This window comes from Maylandia zebra, linkage group LG18 (genome assembly GCF_041146795.1).
Source record: "Maylandia zebra isolate NMK-2024a linkage group LG18, Mzebra_GT3a, whole genome shotgun sequence".
Classification (NCBI taxonomy): Eukaryota; Metazoa; Chordata; class Actinopteri; order Cichliformes; family Cichlidae; genus Maylandia; species Maylandia zebra.
The window spans coordinates 25,875,936-25,902,438 of record NC_135184.1 but is presented as its reverse complement, the minus strand read 5'-3'; the positions used below and the strand labels follow the sequence as shown (position 1 = coordinate 25,902,438).

The 26,503-nt window shown below is 41.6% G+C and overlaps 1 protein-coding gene across 1 annotated transcript in view; it reads left to right on the top strand.

Moving 5' to 3' along the window:
* The window catches only part of slc1a7a (solute carrier family 1 member 7a), a 47,262-nt gene that overhangs the window by 6,937 nt on the left and 13,822 nt on the right, over positions 1-26,503 (top strand). Inside the window, exons 2-8 of the mRNA XM_076876768.1 lie at positions 869-948; positions 12,843-13,058; positions 19,767-19,809; positions 20,035-20,266; positions 20,524-20,623; positions 21,096-21,329; positions 24,343-24,537. Coding sequence (XP_076732883.1) covers positions 869-948; positions 12,843-13,058; positions 19,767-19,809; positions 20,035-20,266; positions 20,524-20,623; positions 21,096-21,329; positions 24,343-24,537 — 1,100 coding nt within the window. The remainder of the gene's footprint in view (positions 1-868; positions 949-12,842; positions 13,059-19,766; positions 19,810-20,034; positions 20,267-20,523; positions 20,624-21,095; positions 21,330-24,342; positions 24,538-26,503) is intronic.

The following is a 26,503-nucleotide window of genomic DNA, read 5'->3' as shown; positions in this document are numbered from 1 at the left end:
TATCCTTCGGCTGGCCTGGAAACGCCTTGGTGTTCCCCCGGAAAAGATGGAGGAGGTGGCTGGGGAGAGGGAGGTCTGGGCTTCTCTGCTTGGGCTGCTGCCCCCGTGACCCGGCCCCGGATAAGCGGAAGAAGATGGATGGATGGATGGGTGGATGGAAAATAAAGGGATGAAAATTCTAACTCAACCTACGTCACTCAAAATTTTAGTTGAAAATAATGGAAAAATTCTTTGAATGTGGGATTACGTCAAATTATGATTCAGTGTGATTGGTTCAGTGCTTTTTAGCCGTACTATGAATAGAGCTCTAAAATAGTACATGTTTAACGCCGTCCTTGTCCTTGCTTTTCAGCCATTGTGTTTTGAGCCAGTGTAGAAGTTTTTTTAGCCAGAAAAATCAGAAAGATGGCAACACATGCACAAAAGACACACTGAGGCCTGTTCAGTTATTGAACGCAAAATGATGTTACTGATATTGATGTTGGATCTTGAAAACAACTTTAGCCTTTGGTTGAAAAAAAAAAAGCAACAGATAACATGTAATCTGAAAGTGACTGAATATAGTGTTAAAACTAAAAGGTCCATACCAAGTGACCTAAGAGGTTTGCAAGGCTCGGAGCGTTTCTTCAGATCCAATCGGTTTTGTGTTGAAGTCATCTTTACATGGGAAAGTGTAATCTAAAGGGCAGTTGTATACTAAAAAGGGTCTGTTTGGTAAGTTACAAAAAGAAGGCAATGTCTGATTTAGAGAGGATGTCATTTTACAATTTGTGTTGCAGTAATAATAATGATGTTGACATGGTGTTTGACCTCAGATTTGTTGGCAAAGTAAAAAAAACAAAAAACAGCTTTTCTCTTCTGCCTGCAGGAGGTCAAGTACTTCCAGTTTCCAGGAGAGCTGCTAATGAGGATGCTGAAGATGTTAATTTTGCCCCTCGTCGTATCGAGGTAAGGGCAACACAGCTCTGCACAATACAAACACATAAACACAACATTTCAGTGACACAAGTACTAAATGCTGAAGTGGATAAAAGAGCTGTTTAATTATCTACACTGATGTTGGCTTTCAGCGCTCCAAGCCAATCGTGATTAAGATAAACATTTTTACGGTACACTGAAGTTTTATATTATACATAATAACAATATTGTGCTGCAGTGATTAGTAAACAAAATATCTGCAGTCCCCATTTCGACATCAGTGTCACTACACTCGTCCCCTACCTCTATATGTACTGAATGATTTTACAGGTTGCACACCGTCAATTATGGTATTGATTATTACTCTGAAAATGGACAGAGTAAGAAATCAGGGTCTCTGTTCCTTTTCTACCATTAAGCTGTTATGTTATGGTGTGTTTACTGTAATCTACAAGAAGAGTTCCTCGTTGTAAAAGAAAAAAGAAATTAAATGCTGCATTATAATATAAAAATACACATCTTTCTATTTTCAAAGACATTTAAAGAGAGTGAAGCAATTTGAGAAAAATGTTTCTGCAAAAAGAAACTTGCAGAAATAGAAAAGCAAGAATTCATATTGCCATTTTCAAAGTAATTTATTGTCTCAGAGTGACACGATGAAAAACACCTCCTGCTGTCACTTGCTGTCTGGTGACAGCAGGAGGTGTGGCTTTTGTCCACAAAGAATCTGCACTGACTGCAAACTTGAAAAAAAAATCTACCTTGAATACTTTTTAAAAAGCAATTTGTCAACCATTCATATGAAAACCCACGAGCAGATACCAGGTATGAAACTGCAAAGCCTGTCCACTCTACCTCCTCGGTTATACATTTATATATACAACACAGAGCGCAGATGCACAAGTCTTCTTTTACAAAGAAAACACACTGTGGGAAATTGCTGTGAAACAAGAAAGAAAAAGGCAATTCTGCATGCTTAATGTAATAAGACGTGTAAGGCCTTGTTTGATGAAATATGTTACCACTGCAAGGCAATGATAAAAGGCATCCACAGATAAGATTTAAAAGAGTCAAATGAAATAGAAGATTAAAATAAAGCACGTTTGAATAAAATGTATTAAACAGGAAAGTTGGCTCTGGCATGCAGTTAGACTGCAATGCAAAATGTGAACGTACTGCAATTATAAATGAATCATGATCATACTCTGATTTAAGTTTAAAATTGTGTTGGTTGAGTTTTATAGCCTACAGGAACCACGCCCCTGCATGGCTTCATGTTGACCGAGGCTGCTGGAAAAAGCACAGCCTGGATCTCTGTTCTCTGATATTTACTGCGCCCAATTACATGTTTCAGCATTAAAGATTAAAAAGTAATGTCTATACGCAAGTAAAGCTGTTGCCCTTTTGTAGCTTCAGATCCATTCTTAGTAGAGCACAGCTTGCCAGGTTCTCCAGTTTGATTATTTTAGGCCCAAAGCTCTTAGTTGCCTGCATGAGGTCAGCGATGTACTGAACACACACACACACAAAAAAAAACCTCCCAAAACAAATCATGCGAACGCACCGGTTACATGCAGGCTGCTTTGCGCAATAAGCTACTTACAATCTATGCAACAGCAAAGACTGGATGAGAAGTTAATCCTCCCTCTCTCTGTCTCTCCCTGTCTGTCTCCCTCTCTGTCTCTATCTCTATCTGACAGTGTTTATGTGCCTTTCTTGTGTATTTCTCTCTGTCCATCTTTTTCTCTGCAGTAAAAGCGTGAAGCATTGTGCAGTGATTTGCTATTTATACACAGCCATGATCCATTCCCCCAGATTCCCAGATTCAGAGCAGGGCATCCTCTCAACGCAGGTTTCCTGCCAAGAGCGAAGCACGTGAGGACAAGAGACGTTAACTACACCTAATCTGAAACAGTATCTGCAGGCAGGAGGCCAAATGCAGCCAAGTACAACGCTCTGTTAAAGCACACAGAAACTTGAAAGCTATCAGGGCGACTCTATGATGCTCTGAGCGTGGAGATTCATTTGAGTCTGTAGCACACAGACCCTGATACCTGCCTGGATCTTGATGGGGGCGATACTGGATAATAAAGGTGGAAGGCATGACTTCTTACTGCTACACCTCCTGCCTTCATTTCTTTATAACTCTTTACAGGCATGCATACAGTGCAGTCACGCAAGCAATGTCCTGCTTTTGTCGGATAGCTACACTGGGATGCACAGACTGGCTGCACAGTACAGTAGGGCTTATGTAGGGGTGAATATCCTTCCCAGCCCTATGCCCTGTCTGTCCCCATTTTTCCCCTCCCACTGCCATCTGCACACCAGCCAAAGCGGAAACCAGATTATCCCATGAACGCGTCATGCTGAATCAATGGCAACTGCACTTTGTGCCTCCCTATGATCCCTGTTTATTTAGTTTCACAGGATTGAAATTAAATCTTTGTTTTAATTGTAACAAATACTGAAAATGCGACGTTCATTCGGTTCATTCAGGGCCCGCTTAAAGTGAGCATTTGCATTTTGATGAAGGCCTTTAGAATTTAATTAACTTTGGCACAGATCTGAAGGTCAGAGATGAAAAGCGTTTTGTTTTTTTTCAAAATGTGCAGCATCCACACAACGAGCACTTTACAACCACAAAGTGAGTAAGAAATAATTGGCAGCAAAATGAGCGTTACAAAACAGATCTGAGTGGGTGTGCCACAGGTTGTTTACACAGCTTTCAGAATTAATTGTTTTTGTAAAACACACACACACACAAAATGAATTGGATAGAAATCCAGCTGTTTGTATGGGAGTTTAATGTAGCTCTCACTCTCTTAGACTGAAATCTCCGGGTGTGTTTTCTTAACGATAGTATCTGTTTTTGAGAATTGCTGTGATTTTTATTTTGCCCCACGATACGACACGCGATTAATTGCTCTTTGTGTGGCTCAATAAAATTGGCAATGCCTGCCTGATTTCAGCTCTCATACCCGAGGCAGGTGGTCAGCTACGGCGCACTTAGGTCAGACAGTTCCCTGTGAATATTTCCCAGACAGAGACTATAAATAACTTACACGTCATAAGTGAATGACATATAAAGCACCAAATTCAAGTCCTTGCACCTTTTCCCTTCGTTGCTAGAGTGATTTAGTGTGTTGCATTTGGATGATTAACCGTCAAGCTACAGAAATCATGTTGCAGTTGTGCAGAGCTGTGTTCTTCTCTTTAGCTTGACTGTTTTGTTTTGCTGGCTGTCAGAATGCAAATCATTCCTTTATATTTCATCAAGTGCTTTTTTTTATTGTGGTATTTAGGAAATTTTTCTAATTAGCTGCAAATATGCGTTTAACCTCGCTGTGCTGAGACAGCTTGATGGTAAAGTGTGTCTCGCCTACTGAGTAAGAGAGAATCTGATGCTGGGCTAGTTAAATATATTTGAATTGAACGCCACTATTATAAAATTTGATTTCAAGGGTAAAAATGAACTTTACAGATCTATTTGGTGACCTGAATGTTTGTGCATTTAATCAACATTATTATAAATAAATAAATAAAAGGGTCAAGACAACATTCGCTTTGTTCTTGGACTCAATTATGGTGTTTAGGGGGTTTTACTAAAGCATCCCTGTGTAAACGGCTAAACAAGACTGAGCTCAAACAGTGCAGCGACCATCGTCTGGCTTAGCTTCTGTTGACAAGAGCGAATATTTTGGGTTTCTGGCAGATGCAGCAACCCTAGACCTGTTCCATACAAAGGTCATTGTTTGCAAATGCAGATAAGTTAAAATAAAATAACAAAAGTCTATCATTAGATTGTAGCCTGAGATTTTTAGTCTGCATTTCAGCAAGTGCCTTCCATGTTTTGTTTCCAGACTACAAATGAAAACCAGAAATCGTCTGGCACCCAAAGTCCCGCCTAAAGACTGTTTACAGAGGTTAAATCCTAACTCTGTACTGCCAGCTACCCATTTTACTAAAAGAGACCAACATCACAACATTCATTTTTATAGGATTCATTTTGCCATTGTCTGGTGTGCTTCAGTCTTGGCCCTGATCCCTGAACCCTGAAGGGGAGATAAATAGACCTACAGCTAAAATCCCAACCGCATGCTGTATAGTGATGTTAGTTTGCTGGGGAGGTCACACAGTGCACTTTGAGGTTTATAGAAAATTGGTTTTCTTAATCTCAGCATACAGTACAAAGAGTCAGATACCACAGCAATGTCTGGCAGCGCTATGCACACTTTTCTTCCTGACTAACCCTGATGCCCATACAGCAATCCACCAGCAACTAAAAAAATATGAATTTGTTAATAAGTCATTTATTAATACATAATTCTACTGAGTAGCAATCAAAACAGCGTTCTTAAGCTTCTCCATGACTCCTTTTGCTCCAAAAGACACAGGCTTGTATTAACTTTCATAAAGTGGGCAAACGTTGCAGCTGTTCCTTAGAAAAATGTCTGGAAATGACTGCGGCGATGATTTCAACAACGTTAGTAGACTAAACTTACTGACCGTCTGATATTCAAGTCATTTCTCAAAAAGGTAAACATGACTTTTTTCTACATGATTTCAGATTGAGCTCATAACCCTCTCTGTCTAGGTGCCTCATTCTATTTTGAAGGCACAGACTGATGATTGATTTAAAAACCCTTTGAATCAAAAGTCTAAAAAGAACCATTTTGATGAGATTAATGTACCTATTAATGATTTCATCTTGTGGCAAGTATGCTCCTGGATAATTCTCGCCATTAAGAGCGACGGAGCCTCTTTTTTACAGTATATTGGCACAAAATTATAATGAATACTCTGAATATATTAAGCATTGAAACTAAACTGAACATTGATGCGATCTCCTGAAACACAGGTCATAGCATCACTGGATTGCCACCGATTCCAAGGAGTATATACTCCATTCCAAGGAGTTTCTGCCTCCTCTGTTTCATCTCGATGTGGGATTACTGTAAAGCTCTAGCTCAACGAAGGTAGAACAGGGAGGAGTGTAAGCCCCATATGGTCCAAAAATCTTATGGCAGATCTGCTCTGCATGTGCTTGAACCATCATGGTCAAGGCAGCTACACATGGCAGGCTGTAATCCTACCTTGGCGCAGATTTCAGAGAGAAGGACAAAGATCTCTCAAAGATTTCCTAGCTCCTAGCTTAAGATTTAATGACCATCTTTGTGTATATGTGACATAAATTCATTATAATTATCTCTTGCGACTCCAGTAATGTCTAGGATACAGCATTAGATCTTAGGCTGCCAACCTATGTACAGTATATGCTGCCTGAGGAACATCTATGGGATACCAGGATGAGTAAAGGCAGTTATTCCCATTAGAGCACAGAGATGGAGCGGTGGTTAGCATTAGCTTGGTTCACAGAAAGAAGCTCCTGGGTTTGAATCCACCAGCTGGCCAGGGCTTTTATGTGTGCACTTTTCATGAATTCTCTCTGGATACTAAATACCAGCTTCCTCTCAAATTCTAAGCTTTCCATAGATATGAATGTGAGCCTAAAAAGCTGTCTGTCTGTGTTAGCCCTGCGATAGACTAATAGCCTGTCCAAGGTGTATCCTGCCTTTGGCCCTGTGGCAGCTGGGATAGACTCCAGCATTTACTGCTATAATCAGGGGTTAACATGGACTACAATGATCTGGAATGGCGCTGCAGGACCCTCAACAAATGAGTGCTTAAATCTCATTTGTTAATCTGATTGGCAGATTAGGGTAATGGTCAATACTGAGTTAGTTAATTTCTCACGTGCAGTCTGTCACTGCTTCCAGCTGATGATAAGGAGACGCTTGTTCAGTGATAAGAAAATGATGGCATCCAACGCCTTCTTTACATCAGCAAGGCATCCTTTTTCCTGCTCATTACTATAATGCATTCATGGTGCAAGTTGCAAGATTGCATTCACAGATACACTGAAGCAACATTTCCTAAGTAGAAGGTCATCTCAAAACACCTTAACAAATATCAGCAAACACAAAGTGCTTATGTGCTGTTTTTCATACGTTGTAACTTGGTAGCTAAATGCAGATTTGCTAAATTTCCCAGGGAGAGAAAAAAAGGTTAATGTGTGACACTTTCAGAGTTGGGGAGAGATACTGTAGAACATCTAAATAATACTAAATTGTTGTTATTCAAATGTTGCATGAAAATACTGTAAAAGACCATTTGGTTCAGTTTAGCGCAGGGTAAATAGCATTGTGGTAACATTTATAGTAATGCTACGGTGGCTCAGAAAGGTCAAACACACTGTAGCTTAGAAAAACACCAGAAAAATGGTCCAAAATCACAAAAAAAAACCCTGAATAAATCTCACAAAACACAACACAAGTGTGTTTGGGGATAGCATAATGTGTGAGCAGCTGCAGAAGTGACAAATAACAGTAGGTTGCTGATAGCAAACATGTGTCTAGAGTATTTTATGATTCATATGATTAAAACATTTAATACCTGCATCTTTTTCTCCCTCACCATACTGGTGAAGCCTCCACTGTCACGGTTCTGGGTCGGTTCGACCCAGCATTTTGAGTTCTCTTGTTTTGGTTTATTTTTGAATGATCGTTTTGTTCACTGGTGCTTTGTTGATCATTATTATTATTTATCTATTGTTTCTGTGATTCTGGTTTTGGTTTTTGCTCTCAGGTTTTGTGTTCTCATGTTTGCTGTGGGTTTTGATCTGTGTCTAGTCTGCGTCTTTGTGTAGTGATTTCTTGTTTCCTGTTTTATTGTGAAGGTCTGCGTCTCATGTGAGTGTGTTCAGTCTTACCTCCCTTGTCTCATCTCGTTAATTACTCCTAGCTGTGTCCCCCACCTGTGTGTAATCTCCCGGTGTTTCTCTGAGTGTATTTAAGTCGTGTCTTCTGTCATAGTCGCTGGCCCGTCTGCGTATCCACCGTGTTTCATCTGTATGTTCTCCCTGCTGTCCATCGTCACTTACCTCTGCTCATCCTCCTTCATGTTCATGTCCTGGTTTGTGTTCAGTAGTTTAGTTGTTCTCAGTTTAGATAGTCTTCAGTCCCGTTTGCCGTTTCTCTGTTTGCATTTTGTGTCCAATAAACCACCTTCTCACCTTCACGAGTGCCTGCGACTGGATCCTCCTTTGTTATCTCATCCTCATCTCACTCGCAGTGACATCCGCTTCTTTTAAACATGTCTCAGTGCAGTCCTTCGCATGTCCTTCGCATTGAAACAGCTTTTCCGTCACAATCCTTTCTTTGTGTTTTGTGAGGTTTTTCACTACTTCTATTGTATTTTATTCAACTTCCATTGTGTTTTGCGAGCTTTTTCAGCATTTCTTTTTTATTTCATCTTGTTTTCTTAAGTCGCAGTGCATCTGCCCTCTCAGGATTACCGTGTAATTCACAATGCAAGCTGTGCTGTTTGTGGTCAACGTGAAGCTACATGACGGCTAGAAGATTTCAATGTAAATTTAAGCTGATGATGTTGATTAAATTCATTCATCAAACTTTAACTTTTATTGTAGCTTCATACATACAAATCCACAAAGGCCTGGTGTATATATACATATATATATATTCAGTTTAAACTGTTGTCTGCGATTATCCTGAAGATTAATGTTTTGACATGTTGCCAGTGCAATGCAGTGTGACATTCTACTTATGACATTTTGATTTTTCTGCTGGGGGTCATCTAATCCCTGAGCAGCTCAGGGCAAGCCCTTTAGTTATCATTTCTGCAGCTGCATTTGTTATCTGATGTACCAGTGGGTGCAAGGTTTATTCCCACGAGCGATGCTCCGTTCTGTGATTGCAATTCCAGTCGCATCACAATGTTCAGTTCAAGGAGAAAAAAAACAGAAAAGGGTAAACCACTGAGTTGGTTTTTTTTTCTTTAATAGACAGAAAGAAATAGTGGGTGGAATAACCTGCCCATCAGTGCAGTATGTATGTGATAAGAATTAATATCACGGTGGTTGGTTAATTATAAAGCGTTATAACTCATAACATTCAGTTTTTTTCTTTTTTAGTTAAAATGCCAGATTTACCTTTGAGTGTCAAATCTTTTGAGATTTGTAAGTACAAGATGTAAGCAGAGCTGAGTGCACACGGGGTCAAACTGTCCAATGACAAAACAGGGTTTTCCTGGAAAGCCTTTAGAAGAGCAAAGGTCTAGACTGCCCTTGTGGAAAAGGAACTGGCAAAGGTTTTAGAGAGTACAGATTCTTACCTTTGCACTTTTTATTGGTCTTTTAAGAAAACATCTGCATATAGAAGCTTTTACTTTTTTGCTTTTTACTATTCCTCCCCACACTTTTAAACAAATATCTGTACTTTCTACTCTCTACTTCTATAGCATTTATACTCTTTCAGCATTCAGCAAACATCAGCAAACACACAAACTGTCTGTGTCCAGTTTGTCTCACAGTGTGTTACTAGCTAAAGGTCCAGCTGCTGTATTTCACAAGGTGAGATAAGTTCACTCAGAGATGGAGAAAGATGTAGAAAGGAAGGCGTGTTGGATTTGTATAGGATGTGTTTTTATAAAACAGACTAAGCTATGCTAACTTTGTGTTATTCAAACGTGGCATGAAAATACTGGGTAGTTTAGTGCAGGATAAACATTTTAGTTTGCAGTATTGTGGTGAATTGACAGTAAAGCTGTGTTGGACTGATACACAGTGTCTGTGGTGCTCATGGTCAGAGTTAGACGGCATCAAGTGTAGCAGAGATGAAGCTGCATTTAAGCAGATGATACTTAGATTAATTAACCGAATGGCAACTTTATATCAGTTTTATGCTGCCCAGTGTAAAGATAATATAAACAGTATTGTGTCAGTGTCGGGGATGGACGTCAGCCAGGATAGCTCGTGAAACTGCTGACAACTTGGATTCAGCTGTAGAAATCCAGAGCAGCAGGTCAGCTGATCACATCAAGTACAGAAGGGGAATTTACTGAAGCTCACATTAGAAATTACTGTGAGTCGTGTTTCTTTTCCCTGTGCTGAGACACTACACAGATCTCAGGGTTCGCTCACCTGCACTGTAACCCCTGACGTTACTCATTTCACTGTTTAGGTGTTTAGGCAAAGGCAGCCTCTAACAAGGAGGCGACAGAGAATCGTTACTTTTTTTATTCCCTTTCACTGCAGGTGTCTTTCATGACAGATTTAAACTAATTCATTAGAATTATTTTTTAGATAATAGCCAGTTTTAGTAATAACTTCGATATTTGTATCAAGGTAAAAGAGACTTTGTTAAAACAAATCACGTGATAAAATTATTGACACTGACATTTATACTCAGCTGCATTTTGAATAAGAAAGGTTAAAAAATGTTTTATTACCAGTTAATTGTTGTAGTGGTTTTCCAAAAAAACACAGAAATGCAGACAAAAACAGAGTTTGTACAATTCTAAGTTTTAAAGTCAGTATTTGAAATGACCATCTTTACTCTGCAACACATATTGAACTCTCTTAGGCAAGCTTTCTTTTAATTTCTTGAAGAAGTCTTCAGGAATAGTTCTCCAAACTTCTTGAAGGACATTCAAAGATCTTTGGATGTCGGCTGCCTTTTGTTCTCTGTCGAGATGCTTCAGTAATGTTCAGGGTCTGGCCTCTGGGGAGGCCAACCTTTCATTGACTGGTTTTCTATCCAGGTGTGTCTTAACTGTACTGGCAGTGCGTATGGCATTGTTGTCATGCTTAAGAATGAAGCCACTGTCAATCAAATGGTAAAATCTGTCTGTACATTTCTGCTTTTATAATTACATCAGTGATGTCAAGATCTCCTACACCACAGGCCTGAATGATTGGTCAGTGTTAGTGGCTGAAGTAACAAAAAAAAGTTCTCTGAAAATGATCAGGTATGAAGACTGAACTGAAGAGGGGCAAATTAGCCAATGACCAAAGAAAATCTTTGAGAGGTATCGAGAAAGCCAGCTCAAAACCATAAAAAATGACAAGCAAGTCTGAAAAATATAAAGAAATGAGCTGTCCAAGATGTACCCAACCTGTTGCCCTATGATTGACAAGTTGGGTTCTAATCCCTGTAGATGCATAGATGGATCGGTGCGAGGGATCTGCAATTCTGGGCTACTTATAAGCAAAATGAAACATTACATTAAAGGTTTCCTCACAGAGAGACTGTGCTTTCACTTTTAGTAACAAACCAGTTTCCAGCATTCCTGGTTGAGTCTAATTGTGAAGCATTTTTGCTACGCAGAAAAAAGTTGTAGATATTTAACCAGTTTAGAGACTACCAACACACCACCGTGACTTTGTAACCAGTAGTAATTTAACAGTGTTAGAATTTGCTATTATCCTGTACTTACACGTGTGGTTCTTTAACCATTCAGTTACATTTTCATTTTAACATCTCAACAAAGGTGAGTGATCTATGCAGATGAATTGACTGTCTGAACTTTAGTCCTCAGTAAATGGAAAAGCATAATTTTTCCATTTAGGAAGCCAAGATTGTGCTATAGTTACCATAGTTACAGCAAAATCAAGTGAAGATGTGACTTTATTTATCATTCAAGCGCATCAGCGTTTTTGCAGCTGTGAAATTATGATTTGGCTTCAGTGGAAAAAATTGATCCTTCGCTTAATTTGAGCATTTAATAATAAAGTTCTGCAGCGTTTTAATGCAAGTTTCAATCAAATGCTTTCTCCCATCCCAAGAATTGATTATGTTATCACAAACACACACACACACACACACACACACACACACACACAGAAAGACGCAAGTTTCCATTCATGTGACCAGACTGGCTTTTCAAAGCACAATAGTCCCCAGTGTGAAACCTGCAGGAGATGGAGACTCTCTAGTTTGCATTTGAAAAATGATGGAAGGAGGCATGACAGTATGAGTTTCAGCACAGGCAGCGAGTGCACAGAAAAACTCAGCACATCCACCCAAACACTTACCAAGTCGAACCAGATTACACAGGATGGGGAGAAAATCTTGTCTCCCCAGCTAAAGATCTCTCCACCGCTGTTTCTCTGCTTTCACGAGCATCACCCTCCACATCCTCCCACACTTCCCAAAAATATGTCATTTGCATTTATTTTTCACTTTTTTTTTAACTCACCGAGAAGCCAATTATGTGAATCTCCCTCATTCACTCCTTTTTTTTTGTATATACGACGAGCGTCACCATCTTTGTACAGTGAAAACAAATATCTGAAAAGACGCTGTATTCAGAGCTGCCCATACAAATGCAAATTAACATCGACTGTTTCGAATGTTTGTAAGAACAACTTTTCATCCCCTTCACTGGCATAGAGGGATGAGTGCAAAGCTACACGGCTGAATTCACGTATCTTAAGGTAGAAGAAGCCGTGTCTTGTTTAAGACTGCAGAGGCTTACACGGAGAGCTTCTCAAAATTGAAACAGGCTGATTGAGATTGGTTAAGTGCTGCATTCATTTCAAAGCTGCACACCTAGTTAAAGCTCTGCTTGCTTTCATATCCACATAAAGCATGTTATTAAGGTGAATGCTGAATTTGAAGCTTGCCAGAATATTTCCTCTGGCGTTTCACAAATTTGGAGCCTGTTGAACCACCAGCGGTTTATTTTCACTTTAAGACCCAGCATACTCATTCATATGTTTGGGAACTTTTATTCTAATAGTCAAGAGTTTTAAAGTTAAATCTAGCATCAGTAAAGCAAGAAAATAATAAATAGTTGTATTTTGGATTGTGTAGTAGAGGGCCACTTGTTTGCAGGGTGGTTACAGCAAGGATCTACATTACACGAGTTGGCTGAACATTTGCAGCTGCATGTAGCTGATCACTACTGATTTTCTTCTTCTGCAGGAAAACTAAAAATTCAGCTTCAAAATGTTCACTCTGACACTGAGCAGAAGCATCTCTTCAGCCACAATCTCTTCAACTCCCTCTTGGTTTCTAACTCTATCTTGTCTCTTTCCGCCTTTGTGTGTCTCCACTTGCTCTCAGTTTGATGTCCGGTCTGGCTGCTCTGGATGCCAAGTGCTCCAGCCGCTTGGGAATAATGACCATTTCATACTACCTGTGGACCACCTTTGTTGCTGTGGTAGTTGGTATTCTCATGGTTTACATCATTCACCCGGGTGGAGCTGCACAGAAGGAGGATTCTGAGGACAGCAAGAAGCCAATGACCAGCTCTGCTGATGCTCTGCTGGACCTCATTCGGTAAGAGACCACTAATTATTTCCGTTATGCTCAGAGCGCTGCAAGTGTAGCGCCAGAAAATGCATAGACTATGTTAAAGAGAGTTGCCTAAGTGCTTGTTTTTATGTAGTCCCATGGAAGAAGGATGAAGGGAGTAAAAACTTGGCTGTATTTTGCTTTCTTTGGATTAAAGTAAGTTTGTGTATTTAGTGTCAATAGTTCAAAAGCGAGGCTTCAGAGAAATCTGAGTCATTAGATGAACAAGATGTTGGGAAAGACTTTTGTTTAACTCATTAAAATTCAGCCTGTTGTTGCTTTTTTAACCAACATGGAAATCTTGTATTTAAAAATGAATAAAGCTTAAAAAATGCTTATGTACAATTTCATATCAACAAAGTCATGGAAAATAATCTTAAGAAAAACAATCTAGCAGAAAGAAAAAAAATCCATGGAGAAGATCGACTTTATTCCAGAGCGAATCTAATTCACATGCCGTATTGCTAATGTGCGCATTTTGGCTTTTGCGGATTTGCAAATGAAACAAACGTGTGTAGGTTATAGTGCGAATGAAAAGCAGATTTGCTCTGCGTGCTCATGGAGGCAGAAGTCAAGGAGGTGCTTGAGGTCGGAGTGTAAAGCCTGGAACCTTATGTGCCAGTGGGTTATTGTGCTAAGCTAATTAGTGCTGCTGAAGGGCTGGGTTGTTGTGCTAGAGATAGACCTGAAACATGACAGAGACTCGCGGCAGGTCAGTAGACTAAAAGAAGAGCGGCTGAGGTGTGGACCTGTGCACAAGGATATCTGATATTTGTGGTTTTTTAACCTAAATGCACAGAATGGGAGGCAAACAAAAACATGGAAATTATGAATTATGAACAAATTTTGGTTTTTTGGAAAAAAAAATAATAATGAACTTTTAAAAAAATATCAGGAATAAAATAGAGTTGGAAGACTCACTTCCAGTCACACTATCAATAAGAGGGAGTAATAAACTGGCCAAGCCTATGAAATCCATCTATGACCTGATCATGTGCAGTGGTAAAGCTTTGTTGTTCACAGATTCTGTGTGTGTGTGTGTGTGTGTGTGTGTGTGTGTGTGTGTGTGTGTGTGTGTGTGTGTGTGTGTGTGTGTGTGTGTGTGTGTGTGTGTGTGTGTGTGTTTGAGGGGGGGTTACAGAGCACAGCTGTGCTTTGGATTTATCCCGCAAAGCTTCTTTACAGCCTTCATCTATCATGCAGGCCTGCTGTATCACTCGACTGTCAGTGCTCGTGTGTGAATGTGTTGGATAAGCATCTATAATGAGCATGCTATGTAAGAATATGTGCATTCTTGGATTTATTAGGGGAACCCTGGGGTCAGAGTGTTTCATTAGCCAGCTTTGCTCTGATTGGATATCCCGCTGGTCCGATCTGTGCAGGATACTCACCGCAGTCTTGTGACTCACTCTGCAATGTTTCTGGAAATCTTTGCCATATGGTTTTTAACGTCACTCTTCTTAATGTACACGTACCCAGATGCAGTGTGGCTTTTAATCTCACTGCATCTTAAATGTGATGGTTGATTTCTGATTGTGGTTTAAATTCTGTGTCACTGTGGGATTTACCAGCAGCACTAATACAACGCAGACCTTGGACAGTAGTCTCTTTGCACAGAATACTACACAGGCAGTATCTGCACGTAAACAAAGGGCACCTCATAACTCTTTTGTATTTATTAGACCACTCACTCGTCATTCATTGTGCATTTAGTGATCCCAGCAGCTCTTGACTTAAAAAACAAATACTTTATAAGTTATTAGTCATGTTTGTGTAGTATCTGGGATTTCCTTCCTACATATCGTGGAACAGCAATGATGTGCTGTGAGGAACCTGACTTTGTCTTCTGTCCTAAAGACACTGTGGCTCAGTGGCTTGGTCACATTTTAGGTAAACCTGTTCAACTGCATCTTAACATAAATATATAATCAGCATATTAAATGGCAGAAATTCCATGCATTTAGGCATGTAAACTATTCAGTTCAGTTCAATTCAGTTTTATTTATACAGTGCCAGATCACAAGAATAGTTGCCTCAAGGCGCTTTATATTGTAAGGTAAAGACCCTACAATAATACAAAGAAAACAAAGAAAATCCCAACAACTGTATGATCCCCCCTATGAGCAAGCACTGTGGGGACAGCGGGAAAGAAAAACTTCCTTTTAACCGGAAAAACTTCCTTTTAACAGGACCATCTTTTGCACCGTAGTCTTTGTCCAACTTTAATAAAAATCATCTGCTCATTACTTAATTTTTTGTTACAGATAATTCATAAACTAAAGCATATTTAGCTTTTTATATAACTTCTATTTAAATAAAAAAGAATACCTTTTAAATACCTGACCCTCCTCTTCTGTCAGGATATAGTGCTACTAGACACCTGTCGCTGTGCTGTCTCAGCTCTTAAATCAGTGGTCGAAACTGAATTACAGAAAAAAACTTATTTAAAAAACACCAAACTTTGACAATTAAATTACAGTGATCACGATGCAGGTCTGCTCACTTACTTTATATTAATCTGTGGTCTGCATGAACGTGGGGCCAATCCACATCCCAGCTTACACTGTGTAAGGATACAGTGACTCATTTGCTATTTATTACATGACAAAAACAGAGAGAGGACTAGTCATATTAGTCATACTTAGAGTTTATGATGCTCTATCAATAACTCATCCTGGAAATATATAGTCATTAACCAACGTATCTCATTTTATCTTTGATCCTTTGAATGAGTTTGTCGGACAACCTTTCATCAGAATCAGAATCAGAATCAGAATACTTTATTGATCCCTGGGGGAAATTATTTTTTGTTACAGTGCTCCATTTTAAACCAACATTAAGACAAGACAGACAATACGCTAACTAAGAATAGTACAATATATACATATATATATACATACATACATAAGTCACTTATAAATAAATATTTGGAAAAGAAACATGTGTAGTTGTAGCAGCAAACAGTGTGTTAAGTGGATGCGTTGTACAGGGAGATGGCCACAGGCAGGAATGATTTCCTGTGTCGTTCAGTGGTGCTTTTCGGTAATCTCAGTCTCTCACTGAACGAGCTCCTGTGACTGACCAACATGTCATTGAGTGGGTGGGAGGTGTTATCCAACATTGTCTTTATCTCGGACAGCATCCGCCTCTCCGACACCACCTTGAGGGAGTCCAGCTCCATCCCCACAACATTGCTGGCCTTACGGATCAGTTTATTAAGTCTGTTGGCATCTGCGACCCTCAGCCTGCTCCCCCAGCATGCAACAGCATAGAGGATCGCACTGGCCACCACAGACTCATAGAAAATCCTCAGCATTTTCTGGCAGATGTTGAAGGACCTCAGTGGCCTCAAAAAATAGAGACGACTCTGGCCCTTCCTGTAAAGTGCTGTGGTGTTTTTAGCCCAGTCCAGTTTATTGTCAATGTGTACTCCAAGGTATTTATAGTCCTCCACAATGTCCACACTGACCCCCTGGATTGAAACAGGGGTCAAGTGTTTCCTGGTCTTCCTGAAGTCCACGATCAGTTCCTTGGTCTTTGCCACGTTGAGCTGCAGATGATTCTGCTCACACCACGTGACAAAGGAGTCGACCACAGCCCGGTACTCTGTCTCATCATCCCTGCTGATGCATCCAACCACCGCAGAGTCATCAGAAAACTTCTGAAGATGGCAGGTCTCTGTGCAGTGGCTGAAGTCTGTGGTGTAGAGGGTGAAGAGGAAGGGGGAGAGGACAGTCCCCTGTGGTGCCCCTGTGTTGCTAATCACCTTGTCAGACACACACTGTGGGAGACGTACATATTGTGGTCTTCCTGTCAGGTAATCAACAATCCAGGACACCAGAGAAGCATCCACCTGCATCGCTGCTAACTTATCACCCAGGAGGGTCGGCCTGATGGTGTTGAAAGCACTAGAAAAGTCAAAAAACATGACCCTCACAGTGCTCGCCGGCTGGTCCAGATGGGTGTAGACACGATTGAGCAGGTAGATGATGGCGTCCTCTGTTCCGAGACGAGGCTGATAAGCGAACTGAAGGGGATCCAGATGTGGTCTTACTATGGGTCGCAGCTGGTCCAGGATGAGCCTTTCCAGGGTCTTCATGATGTGGGAGGTCAGTGCCACGGGCCTGTAATCCTGGGGGCCACTGGGACGAGGCGTCTTTGGTACAGGGACGAGGCATGATGTCTTCCACATCACCGGGACCCTCTGCAGACTCAGACTCAGCATAAACAGTTTATGAAAGACTCCACACAGCTGGGGGGCACAGGCCTTGAGGACAAGGGGACTCACTCCGTCTGGTCCAGCAGACTTGCCTGAGTGAAGTCTCCTCATTTGCATCTCAACCTGGTATTGAGTGAAGGTGATGGGTGGGGGAGGGGTGTCAGGAATCTCACAGGAGGCAACATGTGAAGAGAGAGGCTGGCACAGTGGTGTGGCTCTGGATTCCAGGCTGACTGCAGGTGAGGTTGTGGGGGTGGGAGCAGACACTGTGGTGTTGAATCTATTGAAAAACAGATTCAACTCGTCGGCTCTATTCTCACCTCCCTCAGCTCCCCTGCTGTTGGTTGGCCTGAATCCAGTGATGGTCTTCATGCCCCTCCACACCTCTCTCATGCTGTTCTGCTGGAGTTTCCACTCCAGCTTCCTCCTGTAATTGTCCTTAGCCTCTCTGATCTTGTCCTTTAGTAACACCTGGATCTTCCTCACCTCCTCTTTGTTGCCCCCTCTGAAAGCCCTCTTCTTGTTGTTGAGGAGGGCTTTGATGTCCTTAGTCACCCACGGCTTGTTATTTGGGTAACAATGAACAGTCTGAGCTGGAACAATGGAGTCGGTGCAGAAAGTTATGTAGCCTGTGATACACTCAGTAAGCCCATTGATGTCCTCGGCGTGAGGCTCACAGAGTGTTTCCCAGTCGGTCACCTCGAAACAGCCCTGTAGTTCCGCTATTGCCTCCTCTGACCACCTCCTAACAGTCCTGGTGGTCACAGGTTCCCTCCTCACAATTGGCACATAGCGGGGGGTGAGGTGAATCAGGTTATGATCTGACCTACCAAGTGGGGGGAGGGAGGAGGAGCTGTATGCATCCTTGACGTTAGCATACAGTAAGTCTAAAGTTTTCTCTCCCCTGGTGGGACAGTCCACATATTGTTTGAATGTTGGTAGTGTATTGTCCAGTGATACATGGTTGAAGTCACCCGAGATCACAATAAAGGCACTCGGGTGCTGAGTCTGTAGCCGAGCTATGGCAGAGTGGACAGTGTCACATGCAGCTGTGGGGTTAGCAGAGGGGGGAACATAAACAGCCACCAAGATGACGTGAGAGAATTCCCTGGGTAAATAATACGGCCTGAGTCCAACAGCACACAGTTCAGTGTCCGGGCAACAAGTCCTTTCTTTGATTGTTATGTTGGCAGGGTTACACCACCGGTTGTTAACTAAAACAGCAAGCCCACCTCCTTTACGCTTACCGCTAGCGATGCTGTCCCTGTCCGCCCGAACAGTGTGGAAGCCTTCCACGGAAGCATTCTCATCGGGAATGTCCTGGTGCAGCCATGATTCGGTGAAACACATCAGGCTACACTCTCGGTATTCCCTCTGACTCCGTACCAGTGCTGAGAGCTCGTCGATTTTAATTGCCAACGATCGCACATTTCCCATCACGATAGACGGCAGACACGGTTTAAACGGTTTCATTTCACCTAGATGGATGGTGGGCATCTGTTTTCCTCTCCAGAAAGAGATTGTTCTCTATTTTCTACTGTCCCCATTCTTCCTGCTCCTCTGTCTTCAGATTTCATCTGTCCGTGCACCTGAGTCCACTCTGTGGCAGCTCAAGAACTGAAGAACTCAATATTCTTTTCTTCAGAGATATGAGATGTGGAGATTTTCATTTGTCAGGACTGATAGGACTGATGCAGAAAAGTCTATTTACCAACAAAGCAAATTTTCAGTGTAATTTTATTAGAGTAAGACTTCTTGCACAGTAGTAATGATGCAGAATCCATAAAGAAGCTGTCGTCCTTCTTTGAATTTCTGATTTAATCAATTCCAATTTCACAGGGAGGAGATGTACAGGAAAGATTTACCCCATGTTGTGGAAGTTTTCCATTTAAATAAAGCCTGCAGACGAGCGGTAGCTAACATTCTTTAATCAAAACACACAAAGAACAGACAACCAAGCTTGTGGAGAGCCTGCATGACCGCGGGGCAGGTCAGCAGAGTCTCCCTGAGCCTAGCATGGCTCTCAGTTAAATACCTTCTTCAGGAACAAAAGGCAGTACACAGCTGTTTCACACCTTAAGGTTCACACTCCCTTGCTACCTCCCAGAGTCCTCGAAGAGACAAAAGTTTCTTCCTGTGCTTCCCCCCAGCTTCCTTACTAGACCCCCACCATTTGTCTTAATGTATGAGTGTGAGACTTGTTAAAATCCAGTGGCACCAAGGCATTATACAATAAAATAATGTGAATAATACATAAGTAAAAGAAATTCCTATACACCCGTAATATCAAAGCCAATATAAAAAAGAGGAGATACACAGAAATAGCTTTTGTTAAAGCAAAGTTATAACTGTTCTATTTCTCTGCATTGATTACATTTCTGGGATTGTTAACCTACATTTTACTTTGGATCCATTACAATGTGTCTGCTTTTCACTGAAAGATATTAACAAATTCCCTAAATTTTCTTTTATAGCAACATGTTTCCAGCCAACTTGGTCCAAGCTACGTTTCAACAGGTAAGCTCAAATACTGAAAGCATAGATTTCTGTTACCCCCTAATCTTTAATCTAAACTGCAATGCCTCTTTATATTATCTTCTATTGTCCATTTATTTCAACGCATTTGCAAAAAGAATAAAATTAATCTGTTGCCGTGCGAGAATGCAAACACGAATGAGCGTGTTTCATTATCATGTAAGAGTCTGGTATGTCACGTTCACTGTGCTCTGTTTTGGTTTCAAGTATCGAACCCAGAGAGTCGCAGAACTCATCCCCAAACCGACAGTCGCTCAGCTCCTGGATGAGACAACCACGCGGAGGGTCTACATTTATGGCATCCAGGATGACAATGGCACCGACACCCAGAACTTCTCTCTGGATCTAACGCCACCTCCTGACGTCATCGTGAAAACATCTCCCGGCACCAGCGAAGGCATGAATGTACTGGGGATCGTTATATTCTCTGCAACCATGGGTGGGTGTTTGACATGAATCCCACACGCACTAACATCCACAATGCACATGCATAAATATATATCTCAAAAAAGCAAACTTAAGTGAGGCCTCAAAGGGCCGATGATTTTGGTTTCCACCCACCATTGGTTCAACATCTTCATTCATTCTGTGCTGTGCAGGGAACAAACAAATGTTTCCATTCTTATCACTTAATACTGTTGAAAACATCCCTGCAGTTGCATGCTTGCATATTTTTCTTTTCCTTTTCCCATTCAGGAATAATGCTGGGAAGAATGGGACCCAACGGAAGTGCTTTGGTCAACTTTTGTCAGAGTTTGAATGAGGCGGTTTTGAAAATTGTTGCCATTGTCATTTGGTAAGAGCAGTATTTTACAAGAAACCCCTAACACAAGAAAAGTAACAACATTTGTGAAGTTTTACTGATCAACTATAACTAACACTGATAAAAAACCAGCACTGTTTGCCATTCACTCTCCGGCATGTTAAATTTGAAATATTCTGATATTAGTTAGATCAGACTTTTTCGTATTTAGGTAAATGTCTCAACAACAATTGGATGGATTACAAAAAAAAGGTGAAACAGACATGCCCCACTTTAAAGCCTTCATCTAGTGAAGGTTTATTGTAACGATGCTAGACTGGTCATTTATTGGCAGCCTTTTATCTGTCCACTACTTGCAAATGTTAGCATCCTACACATTATATTAAGATCATAGGTCCTTGAAACTAGTAACCACCAGCATATTAAAATTGTTTGGATTAAATATGTCAACATGCTAATATTAGTATCACTGTGTTCAGCAGTCCTTCCCTCCTCCTTTCTGCAGGTATTTCCCCTTTGGTATTGTGTTTCTGGTGGCTGGAAAGATCTTAGAGATGGACGACCCTTCGGCCATGGGGAAGAAGTTGGGCTTTTATGCCATCACTGTGGTAATGGGCTTGGTGCTGCACGGACTGTTCATCCTCCCGGCCATGTACTTCTTCATCACCAAGAAAAGCCCCATAGTTTACATAAGAGGCATTCTACAAGCCCTTCTCATCTCCTTGGCCACTTCCTCCAGGTAAAGCATATGACTTTGCAGATCTAGAGGTCCTAAATTATTGTTATTATTATTATAAAGCTTGATGCGCAGACAAATGCACACAGACTTTATTTAAAAACTGTGTCTGTAAATGAATCATCAGGACTTCTTTCACACATGTACCTACTACATTTAGTCAGTTACATTTTTCTTTGATGTGAATGCCCCACTACAATAAAAATCCTGTAATTTTAACACACTGTGGAGCTAATGTGGCTGAGCTGTGTCAGAATTTTGATGTGGGGGCGATCATGGCTCAAGAGTTTGTCCTGTAATCGGAAGGTTGCCAGTTCGAGCCCTGGCTCCAACAGTCTCGGTCGTTGTGTCCTTTGGCAAGACACTTCACCCGTTGCCTACTGGTGGTGGTCAGAGGGCCTGGTGGTGCCAGTGTCCGGCAGCCTCGCCTCTGCCAGTGCGCCCCAGGGTGGCTGTGGCTACAATGTAGCTTGCCATCACCAGTGTGTGAATGGGTGGATGACTGTGTATAGTGTAAAGTGCTTTGGGGTCCTTAGGACCAAGTAAAGCGCTATACAAATACAGGCCATTTACCATGTGGGGGAGTGTTAGGCTTTATGTCCCATATAAACTCAGCTGGCTTTTTTCGTAGCATTTTCTTGTGGTACATACACTCAACAAAAATATAAACGCAACACCTTTGTTACTGCTCTCATTCCCCATGGGATGGACGTAGAGACCTAAAATTCATTCCAGATACACAATATAACCATCCCTCCCAAACAGTGGTCACAAATCAGTCCAAATGTGTGGTAGTGGGCACATCTGCCATATTGAGATAATCCATCCCACCTCACAGGTGTGCCACATCAGGATGCTGATCTGACATCATGAGTAGTGCACAGGTGTACCTCAGACTGCCCACAACAAAAGGCCACCCTGGAATGTGCAGTTTTTTGCGCTATTGGGGGTCTGGGGACCCAGAACCGGTCAGTATCTGGTGTGACCACCATTTGCCTCATGCAGTGCAACACATCGTCGCATGGAGTCTATCAGATTGTCAATTGTGGCCTGTGGACGCCATCGAATGTGAGCATTTGCCCACACAAGTCTGTTACGGCGACGAGCTGGAGTCAGGTCAAGACCCCGATGAGGACGACGGGCATGCAGTTGAGCGTCCCTGAGACGGTTTCTGACAGTTTGTGCAGAAATTGTTTGGTTGTGCAAACCAATTGTTCCAGCAGCTGTCTGGGTGGCTGGTCTCAGACGATCTTGGAGGTGAACCTGCTGGATGTGGAGGTCCTGGGCTGGTGTGGTTACACGAGGTCTGCGGTTGTGAGGCCGGTTGGATGTGCTGCCATATTCTCTGAAACGCCTGTGGAGACGGCTTATGGTTGAGAAATGAACATTCAATGCACGGGCGACAGATCTGGTTGACATTCCTGCTGTCAGCATGCCAATTGCACGCTCCCTCATTGCTTGTGGCATCTGTGGCATTTTGCTGTGAGACAAAACTGCACATTCCAGGGTGGCCTTTTGTTGTGGGCAGTCTGAGGTACACCTGTGCACTACTCATGATGTCAGATCAGCATCCTGATGTGGCACACCTGTGAGGTGGGATGGATTATCTCAATATAGCAGATGTGCCCACTACCACACATTTGGACTGATTTGTGACCACTGTTTGGGAGGGATGGTTATATTGTGTATCTGGAATGAATTTTAGGTCTCTACGTCCATCCCATGGGGAATGGGAGCAGTAACAAAGGTGTTGCGTTTATATTTTTGTTGAGTGTATATGCAAAATAACCTCAAAGGGTCTCAAAGAAAAAGAAAGAAAAAAAATAACTGGTAAATGTTCATATATTACATTTTTCCATGCCATTAGGATGTTTCCCAGAAGAAAAGAAAACAATGATGACCACCTTATAATCTGTATAAGCCTCCATTTATGGTCCAGCAGAAATATCAACACAAAGAGAGGGCCAAGGCCAAAGAAAAATTGCTTTTATGCTCTATTAGGAACGAAAATAGAGGAAATTAAATGGATGTTTGTTGGTGATTTTTTTTTCTGTAACCCTAACATCATACTCCACCTCAGGGCTGTCTTTTACACTGTGTTTACTGATATATTTCTTTCCAACCACGCTGCAACTCGCAGCCTTTTAGTGTGTTTACTGCATTTAAGTCCACGGTCAATGCCACAAACATGTGTTCAGAATAGCCAGGAAATCTTTTTGTTACTTGTCCTCACTAAAACTAACAATAACAGTCACGCTGAGCAGTGTCACATCAGGGGTTATAAACTCATTAAGTCGACAGAGGTTTATTGAATCGCGAGCAGTGTTTGCAAAGTATGACCAAACAGAAAAAAGAGTAAGCCAGAATCCCAAACACCTACAAGGAGTTTGATAATATATAAACCAGTCTAAAAGCAGCAGCAGCACTGTGTTTCTCAGTTGTGAAGTTTACCTGTATTCTTTCAGCTACAGCTCTGGTGGTGTTCTGAGAAACTCTAAGGACTGTAAATGTTTGCTGCCTGCAGGAGAAAACAAAAAGAAAGCAAGAAATGAAGTCCAGTACACTAAAAATAATTTTTCTCTTAGTAGTGCACTAGGAAAGAAAGATTTTATATTGTCTCTAAAGGAGAACAGACGACCCTCTCACTATCTCCGAGGTCAGTCGGATCTTCCAGGAAGGAATAAGGATGTTATTTTCCAGTTAATTGATCGCTTGATTTGTTCAGTTTATCATTTGTTGGTTTGTGGCTAAATGAAAGAAAGAAAGAAAGAAAGAAAGAAAGAAAGAAAGAAAGAAAGAAAGAAAGAAAGAAAGAAAGACATCTAAAAACCTAAATCTTCATCCAGCATACTTGTATTATTTCCTTGCTTACAGGTTCCCACTTTACACAGAAAAATAGGAGCTACTTGCTTTATTCATGCTTTTATTGTTTGTTTTGTCAGTGGCTTGAACCCAAGAGACATTTCCTGCTAAAACACAACTGATTACACTGCCTACTTTTCTTTCCCTCCTGCAGCTCTGCTACTCTGCCTATCACCTTCAAGTGCCTCCTTGAGAACAACCATATCGACAGACGCATCATCCGCTTCGTGCTGCCGGTCGGGGCCACCATCAACATGGATGGTACGGCGCTCTATGAGGCCGTGGCAGCCATCTTCATCGCCCAAGTGAACAATTACGAACTGGACTTTGGGCAAATCATCACCATCAGGTAAGGGGCATCACAAGTCAAAAAATCTAACTCATAATGGGATGTAAGCAAGTAAATGTGCACAGTTGAAGTTGGTGGATCAATCCAAACATCGATAGTACTGATACCAACGCTGGTATTGGTATCGGATTGATACTGGTGCAATAGGATCGATATTTCGTTCAGTATGTAGCTCACTGAGTTGTGTTAAATAAAGCGTTTTGGGGGGAAATTAAACATTTTAAACAACAGAAGCTGACCCAAAGTGCTTTAGAGACAGGCACACTTACATTTCAGTTCTCCAAAAAGTAGAAGAAGCTGAAAGGTGTGACTATTCACTTCTTAAATCACGACACACTGCTCTCCACTACATGCTCTTATAGGTTAAAAATACTGGTACCTGGTATCTGCAATCCTGGCCCTGTATTTACTTGGTATTGGATTGATACTAACATACTAAACCATTTTCTAACAGCTGCTTCTATAATTTCGCTCACTTTCTTGCATGGCTTAAATAAATGTATTGGAATAAAAGAAGAGATTGCATTTTACACATCAAATTCAAATTCAAATTTTATTTGTCACGTACACAGTCATACACAGTACGATATGTAGTGAAATGCTTGGACAACTGCTCGTGACCTAAAGAAAACAAAAAAGGAAAGGCTATGAATAAGAAAGGAAATAAATATGAAAAATTAAAAAGGGTAAATTTAACTAGGAAGGAATAAAATATAAATTAAGGTTAAAAATGAAATAACTGTACAACACAAATTAGAATGAAGGGTAAATTTAACTGGGAAGAATAAGATAAAATATATAAATTAAAGTTGAAAATAAAATAACTGTACAACAAAATACACAATACACAATATAGAACTATATAAGAATGTATGAAGAAATCTAAATATAAATAAATATATACACAATAACAGCAGCTGTACAAGTATTAACTGGAAATGAAGAATATAGTGACCAGTGTTGTGCAAAAACAAAGTCCAGAAAGTCCAGTGTGTGTGTAAGAACCACATGTGTGGGTCAGTACTGTGTGGTGGTGTGATTGAGAGACCGTATCGCCTGCGGGAAGAAGCTCCTCCTCAGTCTCTCTGTGTTGGTCTTCAGGGAGCAGAATCGCTTTCCTGACCTCAGCAGAGAGAACAGTCTGTTGTTGGGATGGCTGAGGTCCTTCACGATCTTCCTGGCCTTGGTCCAGCACCGCCTGCTGTAGATTGAGTGCAGGTCAGGGAGCTCGGAGCGGATGGTGCGCTCAGCTGACCGCACAACCCTCTGTAGAGCTCGTCTGTCCTGCATGGTGCTGTTCCCGAACCAGGTTAAGATGTTTCCCGCCAGGATGCTCTCTATGGTGCACGAGTAAAAGTTCCTGAGCACCTTGGAGGGCAGTTGGAAGTCTCTCAAGCGTCTGAGGTGGTAGAGACGCTGTCGGGCCTTTTTCACCACGGTGTTGATGTGACAGGACCATGACAGGTCCTGCGTGATGTGAACTCCGAGGTATTTGAAGCTGTCCACTCTCTCCACTGGGCACTCGTTGATGACGGGGGTCTGGTAGTTCCTCTCCTGCTTAGTGCTGAAGTCCACTATCAGCTCCTTTGTCTTACTGACGTTTAGAAGGAGGTTGTTCCTCTGGCACCAGTTCTCCAGATTCCTAATCTCCTTCAGGTAGGCCGTCTCGTTGTTATCAGAGATCAGGCCCACCACGACGGTGTCGTCAGCAAACTTGATGATGGTGGTGGAGCTGGTAGTGGCCACACAGTCATATGTGTACAAAGAGTACAGCAGGGGGCTCAGAACACACCCCTGGGGGGCTCCAGTGCTGAGAGTGGTGGAGGCTGAGACATGTCCGCCCATCCTTACTGCCTGTGGTCTGCCAGTTAGGAAGTTGGAGATCCACTGACACATAGATGAGCTGAGTCCCAGATGCTCCAGCTTGGTGGTGAGTGTGGAGGGAATTATGGTGTTAAATGCAGAG